Raw genomic sequence first — 14,848 nt, 5'->3', positions numbered from 1 at the left:
CTAAGCAGATCAGGTGAGTTTACCATATAAATGACCTGCCTGGTTGTTGGAAGATAACACTGACTCTGCAGACTGCAAGGGTTTGTGTGCAAGACGGGAACGTGCAATGACTGCGTGCGTGAACGACACAGACGGTATGTGGTTTTGCTCAGGTGACTAAATGATGTGATAATGTCTCTTCAACATAAAGCAAGAGCATATTGCAAGAGTACCACAGAACATGCCGTATATATTGCGGCACGCTCTTGGCACATATACATTCGTAACAAGGCCACATTTTATTCAGCACTCAAAATACTACTGGGTACACAAAAAATGTACTCATTTTCCACGTTTGATTAGTTCCTCCCATGATACGCATCTGCACTGGACCAGTTTAACGTGAACAGAGAAGAGAGTTACAAAATAACACCCTGCATGTGAGATGTCATTATTGGTTGTTTATGTGGATAACAACAAACATGGAAACACATTTTCAGAGTGAAAGGTGCACATGAGACAACACCTCATCTTTTTCCATCTCTGGCCGCATACGTTGCTGAAACGATTTATCTCCTGCACAAATGTACTTTTCAATATATTTTTATTAATAGATCAGTGACAGAATTCCACAGAGACTTCTTTGGATCATTTCCTCAAACTACAAATTCTTGTCTGTATTATCAATCTGTGTCCTAGTTGATCTTTGACTCACAGTCAGTCCTAGAGGCCAGAGAAGATCACCCGGGTATGTCTTCTCTGTCCCTGCAAGTTGCTGCACTCTGGCTGCAGTGTTTTAATTTTCATTAGTCTGACAGACAAAAAAAAAAAAAAAAAAAATCATAGTAGAAAACACACATGGAAGGATGATTTTTTTCACAATCTGAGCTGCAGGTTTTTTTTTATTATTTTTTCAAGGCAGCAAGGAACTTTTTTTTTTTTTGACATCAAAAATGGACTTTATTCATCCAAAAAGTAATAGGGCAGTGCAGTCTTGTTTGAACCCTGCTTGATATCGCGGGTTTTGACCACTTATGGGGACAGCCGCTCCCGTCGCGCATAATTTCATATGGAAAAATAGTGCACTGTTTTGTTTTCGGCTGCAATCACTGAAGCAGTCTCGAAAAGTGCTGTTTTTTGGTTCACAGTGGAGAAGGGAAGACAAGGCAAATGTGAGTGGTCTTGTTAACCTACACAGCTAACCAGAGTAGCTACGTTCTCTCGCCTGCACAACCGCCTTGACACGTTTGAGCTCTGGGTCATAAACAAAGTGCAACACATGTCCACTTTCCACCGCATCGTCACTTGTTCTTTGTATTTTCAATTTGCTTGTGTGTAATTTGCCCAAAAACTCAGAGAAAGTGCCATGTTTCTGTCCCCGGAAATAGAGAAATTACATCATATGCGTCATATTTTAACCCTTTAGCACCCACCCTCAAATGAGACTGCGCTGCCCAATTAAATGAAACATGAAGACATCCAGCAGACAGGTAAGTGATATTATTTTACAAATATGCTTATTTGTAATGTTCCAGATGTCTGCTGTGTAGTTCCCAGTGGGTGGTGCTGCTACACTGCAGAACATCTTTTTAATTTGTCATAGATCTCTTTCTTATTTTCCACTACTTTTGTGACCTAAAGATTTTGGTGAACTCATTTCTAACACCAAAAACACTTTATCCATGGATACAAATGTATATTTATTAAAGATTTGAAGGATTTCTAAAAAGACATTTCATATTTTCAGTTTTACAGCCAAATTATATTGCACACAGTACACACATATTTGTCTACAACACTGTGTACACTCACATTTGGAAAGCTGTGATTATCTGAACATTTTGATATGGAACACATGGGCATTATACTATATGCAATACCCTAAAAGGGAAATTAATGAAAGTTTTCACTGCATTATTGTGTCCCATAATCCCCCTGCACTTCCCAGAATGCACCGTGGCACCAGCAGAGTTCTGGCGTTTCAAAGCCATGTAAACAATGATAAGCAAGGATGTGGATGGCGTTGAATTAGCGAGTTCATGAGTGATTATGATGATGGTACATTCTCCCAAGTTGAGAGGAACATCTACAGTAGAAGAAGTGTAGCACCTATGTTGAACTTCTGCCGTGCCCCGATGTTATCTTGTTGTCCATACTACACAAGGTGTGTTTACATTGTGCCCTAAACCGGAACTCTCCTGAAACCGACCTCTTGCATAAGTCATACACCGCGACCTGGCGCGAGATTCACAAGTGCGAAACAGGGAATATCAAAAATTGAGAAAATGACCGTGTACTCCAGAGGGTTCATCAAAGCCTGGGAATTAATTATATGTTGCACCACACAATTACATTTCAAGTGCAAAACTTTGCTGGTGGCCAAGTGGTTAGTGTGCTTGGTTTCAGTGCGGAAGGTTCCCGGTTCAAACCCCACCTCTGCCACATTTCTCCATGTAATGTGGAGTTGCATCAAGAAAACCATCTGGCGTGTGTTGCTTGCCTGTGTGTGCACGCACCTGTGTGCGTCTGTCTGTACGTATTAACATCTATGTAACGCCACATAATGTACATTATGATGTAACAGTCGAACTATTCATTGGTCGTATTGCAGAAGCTTTGAACATGCTCAAGCTGCTGCAATGTGGTTGGAACTCAGACACATACACTGGTGAGGCAGAAGCTCCATACAATACAAAAATATGGAGTGTGTTTCGTTATGATTCTGGCGTAACGTACATTCCTACTGCATCAATGCGTACTGTATGGCCGCTTTAAACATATTTATCTGCTGTTGGTTTTAACGACAAGAATCGAAGAGCAGTTTTTATGTCTATTGTGTGTTTTGTTCACAAACCACTTCAGTTTGCCAGATCTCACTCTCGATTCCAGCCAAACCCATGATGTACTCCGTTTGCCAAACATAACAGGGTTGGCTGAAAATTAAGCAGATTGGCAACCAAACCATTGCCATTTGGCTGTGGTGTTGCATCTGCTGCTTGTTTTGGAAGTGCTTCTAAAACGGACTTGGGTGAGAGATTTGCGCCTACATGATGCAGGGCACAGTGCCGCCGCGGCTTGTGGAAACGTTAAACTTTCAGAAGACTAGGTGATTTCATTTATGCTAGTTTCTCCTGCTCGTCTCTCTTTTCCCCTTCCTTTCTATCCATCGCTTCACCAACACAAAAGCAGAATTTGTATTTTTAGAAACCCAGATGCCTCCAGAGGATTCTCATTAAACATTCTCGCGCATGAATGTGAGTGCGTGTGCAAAGACACACCCACTCCCTGTGAGACTTGACACATCAAAGCGCACACGCGCACAGGAACAGGGACACCATGCAAACGCATTTCAGATGTAATTTTATCATGCAAAAGAGGGAAAGTCGCAAGTTGTGGGACATGCAGGATGCAGCTTGAACAGTGTCGGTCTATAGCTGAATGTGAGAATTAAAAAATGGTCTCTGATCTCCAAGCAACAGGAGCCACTCAGACACAACTTCACCTCATAATGTACTTTATGCCCTCAAGATACCCTTAAAAATGGTTTCACAGACCTGCTGACCTAAACATTTCATTTAAGTTGTTCAAGGCAGAAAAGCAACTGACTATTTTACAAGTGGAACAGACTGTAAGTAGACTTGAGAATGACAGAAAAGTCTAACAACCTACATAAAGCTTTTCTTTGTGCGTGTACTTTTTCCCCCTGCAATCCAAAACGGTATCGCCTGTAAAATGCCCCAGAAGGTACGCCTTCACATTTGTTGTCCAAAATACAAATGTACCAAGTTGTTTTACAACACTACTCAGCTTTAGCAATTTAGTTTAATTTGAACCACTATTCTGTGTACACTGTAAAAGTTTTGACCAGTGGTTACGGGAAATAATTGTGGCAACACAGTGACACATAACATAACTGAATATATTTTAAGTTGTACAATTTTGATTAAAAAGTATTGGATACATTAACTAAACCTAAAAAAAGTAAGTACATTTTAATAAAAGCAACAGCTGAAATGTGTTGGATTTAGTAATAGCACACCAAATGATGGGTTATATCGCCAGAAATATTTTGTAAATCCTAATCAATTTGACAAGGAAAACTGATTCATATTTACTAAGTATCTGAGCAAAAATAATTTGGATTTACTAAATATCTTGAGGAAACTGATTCATATTTACTGATAACCTGGGCAAAACTGACATATTTATTATTTATATGGATGAAATTTACATTTACTAGATATCTGCATAAAAATTATTTGGATATCAACTCATATTCTAGCGCAAAAGTAAGTCAGTCCTTTCGGCTGCTCCCTTGTTTGCACACGGGGTCGCCACAACAGATCCAAGGTGGACCTGCATGTTGATTCTGGCACAAGTTTTACAGCAGATGCCTTTCTTGATGCAACTTCACATTACTTGGAGAAATGTGGCAGGGGTGGGGTTTGAACTGGGAACCTTCTGCACAGAAACCAAGCACACTAACCACTTGGCCACCACCCTTGCCCATCTTATATTCTAGCACAATTGATGAGTTTATATAAATGTATTTTATTTACTTAATCCAAATCATTTTTATGCAGACATCTAGTAAATGTAAATCAATTTCACCCATATAATTAAAAAATATAAGTGCTTAAAATCAAATTAAAGTTGCTTGGAAGCATTTCAAATGGGTGTATCCTTCCTGTAGAAATGTTTAAAACCAGTTCAATTCTGCGTAATTCCAAATTAAATCAACTTACTATTGGTTTAGCGCTGGCTAAAGTAGATATCTGATCAATCAAACTAACTGATAACCTCCAAGCAACTAGTAAACGTAGCACATATTGGTGGTCATAAATCTTTTGTGATGGAACACCTGAATTAATAAACTAGTCAACCTCTGTATTAAAGAGCCTAACAGGTCCAGTTGGATATGTAGTTGAAAACCTATGTACATAAAAAAAAAAATACACATTTCAGTATTTTAAGCTTATGGTGAAATGTACTACATCAGTGAAATAAATATTTACTTTCTGAATATTTAACTGTGATTACATTCTAAAAGCCAAACAACAGTTATACCTTCATAAACCCCTGAAGAATGAATTTTGTCTGACTATCTGCAAAGGAGGAACATAATGCAGTGACGTACTGTACATACTATTTAGTGAATAGGGTTTGTGAGACAGAGATTTCAGAATATAAATTCACTAAATCCGTGATATAAACCATCATTTTCTGATTGTTTCACAGTATTTGAATTCTAAAACTCATGACAAGTCCACACAACCCTGTAGAAAGGACTGTATGAACATGTCTGAAGCTGGCACTTCTTCCTTAGCTCTCTCTCTCTCTCTCTCTCTCTCTCTCTCTCTCTCTCTCTCTCTCTCTCTCTCTCCTTCCAAACATACGTGTGGTTTCTTTCACTTCCAATGCCTGGTTCTGGTGACCACCAAAGCCACAGCTGCTTGTATGTATTCTGTACCACAAATTGATTTATTGCTTGAACTTCAGTCTTTTCTTTTAAACAATGTATCTCAACCTGTCAAGTCATTCTGGGAGCACGGGCTGGTGCCACACTTTTCCGCATCCAAGACACCACGGAACCACCTTGGGTCCTGGATGGCAACGACACAGGAAGAAAACAGGTTGAAAAATGGAAATTCTTGTTTTCGCTCTCCATGGGAGTAACTCTGCAAATGCCTTCCGTCAGAAGGTAGCACACACGTTGAAGGTGATAGAGGAATGCCGTTTGGAGGCTCCTCTCAACAGGAGAGGACCAAAGGTCTTGTCTTTGGAGGATGGACGCTGACGTGATGCTGAGGGGTTGTCCACTGCACAGCGGTAGGTGCAGCTCATGCACCTGAAACATCCTGTCTCTAGGTAAGGATGACCATCTCCCCAATGTGTGAAAACCTTTTGAGATAATTTCCCATGTACAATGTTGCAAGTACAACAAATGATGTTGCAACTCAAGTGTAGGTCAAGTAAGTCATGGGAGCACCTGCTGGAACTGTCTTGGGTCCCTGGATGGCAACCACCAATGTATACAACTGATCCATCCCCACCACTAGAAAGTGACCATCTATCTGCTGCAGTCATTTAAAACATGGGGATCCATTGGGCCTTCTCCAACCACTGCGGCACTTGTGTGCTCGATCATCCACAAATAAATGGACGGCATTTCCAAAATGTTGTCGCTAATGTTCCCTCACAACACAAGCGATACTCCTGACGCGGTCAAAGTTCAACCCAATCCAACTTTCGACGCTCTGAGCTGTGACGTAGCTTTGCGCTGTCCAATAGGAACGATGCGTCGGGCCAAAACATGGAAGACTAGTGGCAGAAACCACTGATCTATACAAAACATTCATAGAGCAGTTTTCTGAAGGAAAATCCTTGGAAATGTTTTTTGTTGTTGTTGTTTGTTACCTCAAAATTTCTGATTACTGTTAAAAAAAAGTTTAGAACACTTGTAATTAAACTAGCTAAATCAATAAATGGTTCTTTAGAAACCTTTCATCTGTAAATTAAAACCACCTGTTATTTCAGATTAGATAATTTCTTGTTTAACATAAGGAACCTTGGACATTTTTTTTATTAGACAAATAAAATAACATGGAAATTTGTACATTTTTTAAGTCTGGTAGATTATTACTTGATTGTTTAAGCTACCCCAAGGAGAACTGCACTGTTTAAGTGATAAATAATAAAATAAGGTGATTAAAATGAAAATATTATATATTTAGCATTTGTTCATTGTTCGGCAGATACTCAAAATCAGATGACTCGGAATCGGATCGGGGCCAAAAAAACCTGATCGGGACATCCCTAATTGGTTAGCATCAAATTCTCACAACAATACAGTCAGACAGGAAATATCACAACCCTAAAGACTTGGTGTAACTTTACAACAAAGAAGATAAAATGAAATAGTCTTCCTCTACATTTGATAGAGAAGTGCTCGATAAAGAAAAAAGCAATTACAATTTCTTATCGCTACAGTATTATGTTGTGTCTCATTTGAAATAGACCAGCACTCAAAGACTATAAAGCAACATGACACAAGAGGGAAACCGATTATCAAGCTGAGTATCACTATATGGGCACAGTTATCCATACCTTCTTTACCCAAAAGGAAATCCAGGAAGTGATAGGTATAAGCCACACCCACTTTAGTCTCCACCTGTGGCCGTCGGAGGGTGGAGTAGATATTTCCTGGGCTTCGCCGCTCTGACGTTTTCTGCAATTTCGGGAGCCGACACCCCATATCTCTAAGAGGAGAGAAAAGGAGCAAGTACATAGTACACATCAACACTTCCAGTCATTTTTGTGGCACATTTACATACAAAACTGAGAATTATCGTGCACGCTGGCGCATCAAAATGGCGCTCCTTCATTATCTCACCCTCACACACACAAACACACACAGTAATATGAAAGTGTCAGGCATTACCTGCTTGGCGGGCCGTGATACAGGCTTCTCCTAATCAGATAGGGCTGATTGGGAGCGACACGTTTGATTAGAATGAATTAAAGCAGAAATGAGACTGATTTCCTGCCCCGTCAAGCAGAGCGACATGAGAATAAATAGAGAGTTGAGAAGACAGGACGAGTCTGCTGTCTTTCAGGAGGGTGTTTGCCTTCTTGGACGAGTCAGGCTTTTGAGTTATTCCAGCTGTCTATCACAGCATACTGGAGTTGAAAAGCAATCACGGCATCAGCGGCGTAGGCAGAAATCATAAAACGGGTGGGCCCAGAAAAAATCAGACGGGCCCAACCTTTGGGGTTGTAGGTAAGGTGTAGGTATTATAATACACCGTTTGAAAAAGTGTGCCTCGTTTGGACATCGCAAGCAACGTTATCACTTAGCCTACAGCACTGGCAAAGTGAGCACACAGACACGTCAGACACAAGTACTCTTCATGGATAATGCAAGTGCAGTGCCCCACACACACACACACACACACACACACACACACACACACACACACACACACACACATTCAGTGCAAGTCTGGTAGCCTACTTGACTCGGCCTAAACCCAAAACGTCAATAAGTATTTAAATAAGGCATTGTTTCAAAAATGAATTCCAAGTTTAATGATGAACACATGTCAGCCAACTGCACAGACGCTGTGTGCACAGTTACACAGATGCTTAGTGTCAGACACAAGCACCCCATGGACAATGCAAGCAGCAACGCAACGCTTAGTCATGTAAAGTCCTTTAAAATAAAAATTCTAAATATATCCGCAACATGAAAACAGGTTGGCTCGGCGGCCAAATTAAAAACCATCAGAATGGACACCAACATGATTCGTGGCAGTTGCAATATAATATTAACAGTTAGGCCTATTTAGAAGAAAAAGTAATTAATGGTCTCACAATTACATTTGATGAATCCTTTTAATGCTACAGCAGGAGACGACGGTTTTTTTTTGTTGAACTCTCTTATCACGTCATCACAGTCCAACGATTCGGTCAGTTCTCTATAAAGGGAAAGCACGAAGAGTGCATTCAGTCTGTGAGTCAACATGGATGTTCTGGGGGACGTTTTTATCCATTTAACAGTAGAAAACAGCCGTTCGACGGTGCATGTTATTGGCATCGTGATGAGGGCCCGCAGAAGACTATTTATTTGAGGAAAAATGTGCTCCCTCGTTTATTGCGGGAGTTACGTTCAAAAATAACCCGCGATAAATGAAATCTGCGAAGTAGTCAGCGCTATTCTTTGCGATTATTATAGATGTTTTAAGGCTGTAAAACCCCTCACTACACACTTTTCTCAAACAGGCATTAACATTTTCTCACTTTTCTCTCTTGTGTAAACACTCTCTTTTTCTTCTGTGCGAGAAGATTATAAACAGACACACGCAGAACTCTCCCTTCACTCACTGCCTCCGGAGGTACGGATGCGGGACCCGCAAAGAATCCAAGTCCTCTCTCGGTGGCCACGGAGCTCTGCAGCTGCGGTCAACATCCGCATCAAAACAGCGAGCGTAGTCTCTGGACCTGTTGCCGGGATTTGACGCAATTTCACACAGCAGACAGGAGGGCGGTGTGGCCCGCTGCTGCATTTACTGAGCCCGCAGAAAGCGCATCGGAGGCAGTGAGAGCAATCGCGGTGATGCCGACCGGTGCCGCGAACGGCCCGCTTGATAAGGATGCAGAACACAATGCGCCGTTTTTAAAAAAAAAAGCATGCAAAATTGCACTAAAAAAATCCACAAAAACTGCGAGGCCGCGAAAGGTGAACTGTGTTATAGCAAGGGACCACTGTACTCTGAAAATGAATTAATAAAAATCACAGAAGATGAATCAGATTTTAATTTATTAATTGTCGCTCAGTGCTAATGCAATACCATATCATAGGAATACAATGAGGCAACAACAGGTGACTGTCGAGTGTCGACTTAGCCTTCTCATTGGATGGGGCGGGCCTGGCTGACAAGTGGGCGGGCCCAGGCCCATCCAGGCCCACCCTTGGCTACGCGTAAGCACGGCATCCTAATCAAAGTCGACACTCCTGAATTTTAAGTACAGAATTTTAAATATGTTCAGAAGTAAATGCAAATTAACAAATACGTATAATCAGAGTATTTAAAATGAAATTTCCAAAAAGCTTTCATGTAGTAGCATAAAAAATATAATGCAATGCTAAAATACCCTTGGGCGTATGACCACAAAAAAATAGGAACTAGCCCCTTTGACCTCTTAATATAGGTCAAGGTTAGCCATCTTTGAACTTGTCTAAGGTCTGTGTCCCAAGAACACTCCCTGTAAATTTGAAGACCTTGGCAGCAATAGGACTGGAGTTATGCTGAGCACAGACAGACGGAAGGACGGACGGACAGACACAAAGCCTTTGCAATACCTGATGACCATATTTTGGCCTCGGGTAACAAAAATACAGGAATAAAATGTGTGACAGTGACTGTTATTGGCACACTTTGATGAACTTATAGTAAATTATCACTTTCACAGCCAATTTTTATTAGACAATCACAGGAAGGATATCTAGTACAAACATTTCCAAGTCAGAAAATATGCAGATTTGTTTAAATCAATAGTTAATAAATACAATTTAATTCCATTTCAATTTAGGGGAGGGGGGTCTTTCAGGGGAGGTGATGGTCTAGTGGTTAAGGTGTTGGGTTTGAGTCCAGAAAATCATCGGTTGAAATCTCCACCTTACTGGAAAATCACTAAGGGCCCTTGGGCAAGGTCTTTAATCCCCTATTGCTCCCGGTGTGTAGTGAGCGCCTTGTATGGCAGCACCCTGACATCGGAGTGAATGTGAGGCATAATTGTAAAGCGCTTTGAGTGTCTGATGCAGATGAAAAAGCGCTATATAAATGCAGTCCATTTACCATTTATTTCATTTATATAGCACAAAATCACAATAAAGCTTCCTCAAGCTGCTTCACACAAGTAAGGTCTAACCTTACCAACCCCTAGAGTAAGCACACAGGCGACAGTGTTAAGGAAAAACTCCCTCTGAAGATTTGAGGAAGAAACCTCAAGCAGACCAGACTCAAAGGGGTGACCCTCTGCTCGGGCCATGCTACCGACACACATGGCAATACAAATATACAGGAAATTTTGAGAGTCCATGCTGGTGTCCAGGATGGGAGGCTGGCTGGGAAGTACAAACGATATGTTTCTGGAGCAGGCAGTTCTCAAAAAGTGAGTGACCACCCCAGAAGGAGACTAGTGAGGAAAGCCACCAAGACACCCCCTTGACAAATCTAAAGTAGTTATAGGCTTCTGTAGAGGTGATTGAAGAAATTGTGCAACTTTTGTCTGTTGCTTCACCAGTTATACAGCTTCATGCTGCAGAGGAACAGAGGATTTTAATGCAAGCAAACAAATCAAATCTAGACCTGAGTCTACAACTCTCCCCGGGTGAGACGTCAGTCCAGTACCTGGGATATTAAAGATGAAAACAGGTAGCGTGACCAGAAATCAAACCCTGGTCTAAATCTCCATAGTCCAGTGTGAGCTCTGGAGGAATATAACACTTAGGATGGAAACTAGAAAAAATGTTTGGGGAATAAGTGTGAAAAGGACAAAAGGAAAAAAAAACTGGACAGCTCTGGTCTAGCTCAGTGTAGCCAAACGTCAAGTTAATCTGATCTGACAGCGTCGCTATACTCTCAAACAATTTACGTTTGCTGCAGATCGTCAGAGCCACACTGAGGTGTGCGTCTCTGTGTATTTGTGGCCCCTAAAGGCAGGTCTGCTGGTATCTCTGTGTCTGTTTAGGGAGCATGGAGATCGACACCATGACTCCCATTGGGCCACGTGCACGGACATTAACTCTGCTAACGATCCTCACAGACCGCATTAAGCGCCGTGTGGGTTTGTACGTTTTGTGACCTACAGCTTTGATTGAACAGTACATGCTCTTCGAAAAGGTAAAATGCAGCATCTTTTAAACACTTCCAAACCTCAGCTGTCTAGAAAACATAGATTGTGCTTTTAAGTTTTGCAAAGATAAACAAGTAGTATGCTTTTAATGCTGTGCGCGCTTTCATAATGGAGACAAATGAGGCGAGATGGAGAGAGGACGCTTTGGGAAAAGAGAGAACACAACAGCTCATCTAATGTACTCTTTACTTTCCACAACTCACTTGGCTTCCCGCTTCACATCTCTCAGTATAGTACTATAACTAGGTCTAAAGTGCTGAGAAGGCACAACAACACCACATGCACATTTCAAAGTATCAGGCATGAAGAGAAAATGTTACAAACAATAAAGTGTCTGAACTCATGTCCAGAAAATTAGCAATTTTCCTTTATTCTAGGTTATAGTACCCATTGGCATGGAGACAGCAAAGGCTACAGCAATCTGACATTTGACCACAATGATCACGACCTTCATCTAAATGATGGACCTCAGGCTGACCTTGTCAGGGCAATTCTGGAATCTGCCTAAATGTGTGCCGCATTTGGTCCAAATCTGGCTGAAAATCAGAATTCCTTAACTTTTGTCAAAATGAATTCTTTAAGACACATTTTTTGGTTGATAGAAATCAGCAAAAGGACCTGGGAGGATTCAGCTAATAAACAAATAGGCAGACATGACCTTGACCCTAATGGCCTTTAGAAAATTTGACCTTGCTGAGCATTTCCTGAAGCCACTTCCATATGTGTGCAACATTTGGTGTAAATCCCAGAGATAAATTTACATTTTGACTTTAATGCCCGTGACCTTAAACCCCGCTGATTCACCTTTGGGAAATTTGAGCTCGTCTGGGCAATTCCAGAACTCACTTCCATGTTTGTACCAAGTTCAGCGGACACTGGAGTGAAAAACCTCAATTAGATTAACACCTCAGGAACATGATGCTGGTCAAAGAAGAGCTTGCACTCAACATTTAATAACACCATTTGGTATGTGGTGTTCTTGCAAAAAGGTAAGCCCCCATCATTTGCAAACTATAAAAAGTCTGAATACGCAAAACAAAAAACAAAGTTAAATTAATATATTTTTTCTTTGGTATTCTTTGTCATGCCCTGTGGGTGTACTCTGCCTCGTGCCCTGTGACCGCTGGAATAGGCTCCAGCCCCCTTGTGACACTAAAATGGAGTAAAGAAGAATTGAGAACAGAGAACTGATGGATGGATTCTTTGTCAAATACAGATGGGTGATTCTTAGACTACGGGCACTTATTATGTCCTTTGATCATATTGTATGAAAAACAGAAAAAAGGGGAAATTTCACACTTTTATAGTTATCTTTACAATGAAAGTGTGTTAAGAAATTTGTTCTAGTAGTCTATGATGACTTTTTCACCTTTTTTCAGCATCATTCTATGCAAATATTGCCATTTTGTGCTTGTCCCACACCCAGACTTTTGATCTTCAGTGATAAAAATGAATGGTAAAGAAATGTTTTTTTCTAATGTTTTAAAATATCTCTGAATAAAATATCAGTAAAATAATCAAAACATAAATGGGGTATTCAATGTCATACAACTGTTGTGATTTTTTTTAAACAAAATGTAGTTGTCCCACACTATTGCCGTAATTTCCACCACAACACTAATGTCCCTTTAAACAGTTTGTATGAAAGATTGTTTGGGTAGTTTCTATGGAGATAAACAGTGACATCAGAGCACATGTATATAGCGCCAAATCACAACAAACAGTTGCCCCAAGGCGCTTTATATTGTAAGGCAATGGTGTGGTGGAAATTACATTTACAAGGCCAATAGTGCCTGTAGTTAAAGAATCACCCAGATGCAGTTTGCAATGATGATTGCTTGGTCACATACACTCGCCGGCCACTTTATTAGGTACACCTTGCTAGTACCAGATTGGACCCCCTTTTGCCTTGAGAACCTCTTTATTTCTTCGTGGCATAGGTTCAACATGGTGTTGGAAACATTCCTCAGAGATGTTGGTCCATATTGACATGATGGCATCACGTAGTCGCCCATTCAACCAGTCTGCTCATTCTCCTCTGACTTCTGACACAACAAGGCATTTTCATCCACACAACTGCCGCTCACTGGATATCTTCTCCTTTTTGGACCGTTCACTGTAAACCAGAGATGATTTGGGTGAAAACCCCAGTAGGTCAGCAGTTTCTGAAATACTCAAACCAGCCCATCTGGCACCATCAACCACGCAACGTTCAAAGTCACTTAAAGCCCCTTTCTCCTTTCTTCCACATTCTGATGCTCCGTTTGAACTTCAGCAAGTCGTCTTCACCATGTCTAGATGCTTAAATGCATTGAGTTGCTGCCATGTGATTGGCTGATTAGCTGTTTGTGTTAACAAGCAATTGAACAGGTGTACCTAATAAAATGGTCGGTGAGTGTATGTTGATTACAGTGTTAAGTCTCTATGTGACTGCATAACATGACAAAAAAACAAACAAAAAGCAGTTGTTGCTCCCTTGTTGCTATATGGGTCTCAGCCTGAACAACGAATCATTGTTATCCAAAGCTTCTGGAGTGTTTCCATCATTACTGCCTATGTAGTATCCTCACCATCAAATGGGAGGACTATGGTGCCAACCTCAGCATCCTGGAGGAAGCAGAATCCATCAAAACCATTCTCATCCTCAAACAACAACAGTGGGCAGTTCACGTAATAAGGATAAACAAAAACAGAACTATGGGGAAAAAATGCTCTGAGGTCAGTTGACAGAAGTCAAAAGAAAGTAAAGTCAGAAGAAAAGATACAAGAATTAGCTGAAGGACAACCTGAAAGCACGCAACACAGAGTGAAAAACATGGGAGGCCCTCAACTTCAGTCACACACTCTGGAAATCAACCGTGCACGGCGGCGTGTAAGCATTCAAAGATAAACGATCAAGCAGCATTCAAGAAGAGATTACGAAAAGAAAGACGAGCCCAATATTCAGAACAACAAATAAACCTAGAAGTGATGCGTATGATCTTTGGGAGAAGATGCACCTCCAGGATGGGTCTCGTCTCCCGTCTATAAGTGTATATTCCCACTGATGACGAGACTATTATCCTCATTTATGAGTCGACAGCAGATAATAATACAGCTAAAGTGGAGCAGAGAAGGATTTTCTTAAAAAGCAGGCGGGAAATTTCCCCCACAGTTTGCCAGAAGGCACATGGGAGACCAGAGATCTGATCCATTTTGTTGTATTAAAGCCCTATTCTACTCCACTCCAGACACTTTAATCGAGTCGGCCTCATTTCTAATCTCTGCCCATCTTTCCATCTTTCCCTCCGTCTGGTAACTCGAACTTTTATAGTGTACAGCAGTAGCACCCCCCCCCCCCCCCCCCAACCGCTGAGTCTGTTAGTCTCATAAACTATTATAACAGCTCCCGGCAGCCAGACACTTCGGTCTCAGCTACCCTTATGATGCACTCAAAAACATTTTCCCCTGC

General features: G+C 41.1%; 1 protein-coding gene across 1 annotated transcript in view; it reads right to left on the bottom strand.

The window, feature by feature from the left end:
* The window catches only part of rftn1a (raftlin, lipid raft linker 1a), a 59,205-nt gene that overhangs the window by 33,480 nt on the left and 10,877 nt on the right, over positions 1–14,848 (bottom strand). Inside the window, exon 2 of the mRNA XM_034160259.1 lies at positions 7,087–7,238. Coding sequence (XP_034016150.1) covers positions 7,087–7,234 — 148 coding nt within the window. The 5' untranslated portion in view covers positions 7,235–7,238. The remainder of the gene's footprint in view (positions 1–7,086; positions 7,239–14,848) is intronic.

This window comes from Thalassophryne amazonica, chromosome 20 (assembly GCF_902500255.1).
Source record: "Thalassophryne amazonica chromosome 20, fThaAma1.1, whole genome shotgun sequence".
NCBI lineage: Eukaryota > Metazoa > Chordata > Actinopteri > Batrachoidiformes > Batrachoididae > Thalassophryne > Thalassophryne amazonica.
The sequence above is the reverse complement of the archived record's forward strand: the minus strand, read 5'-3'. Positions and strand labels throughout refer to the sequence as shown.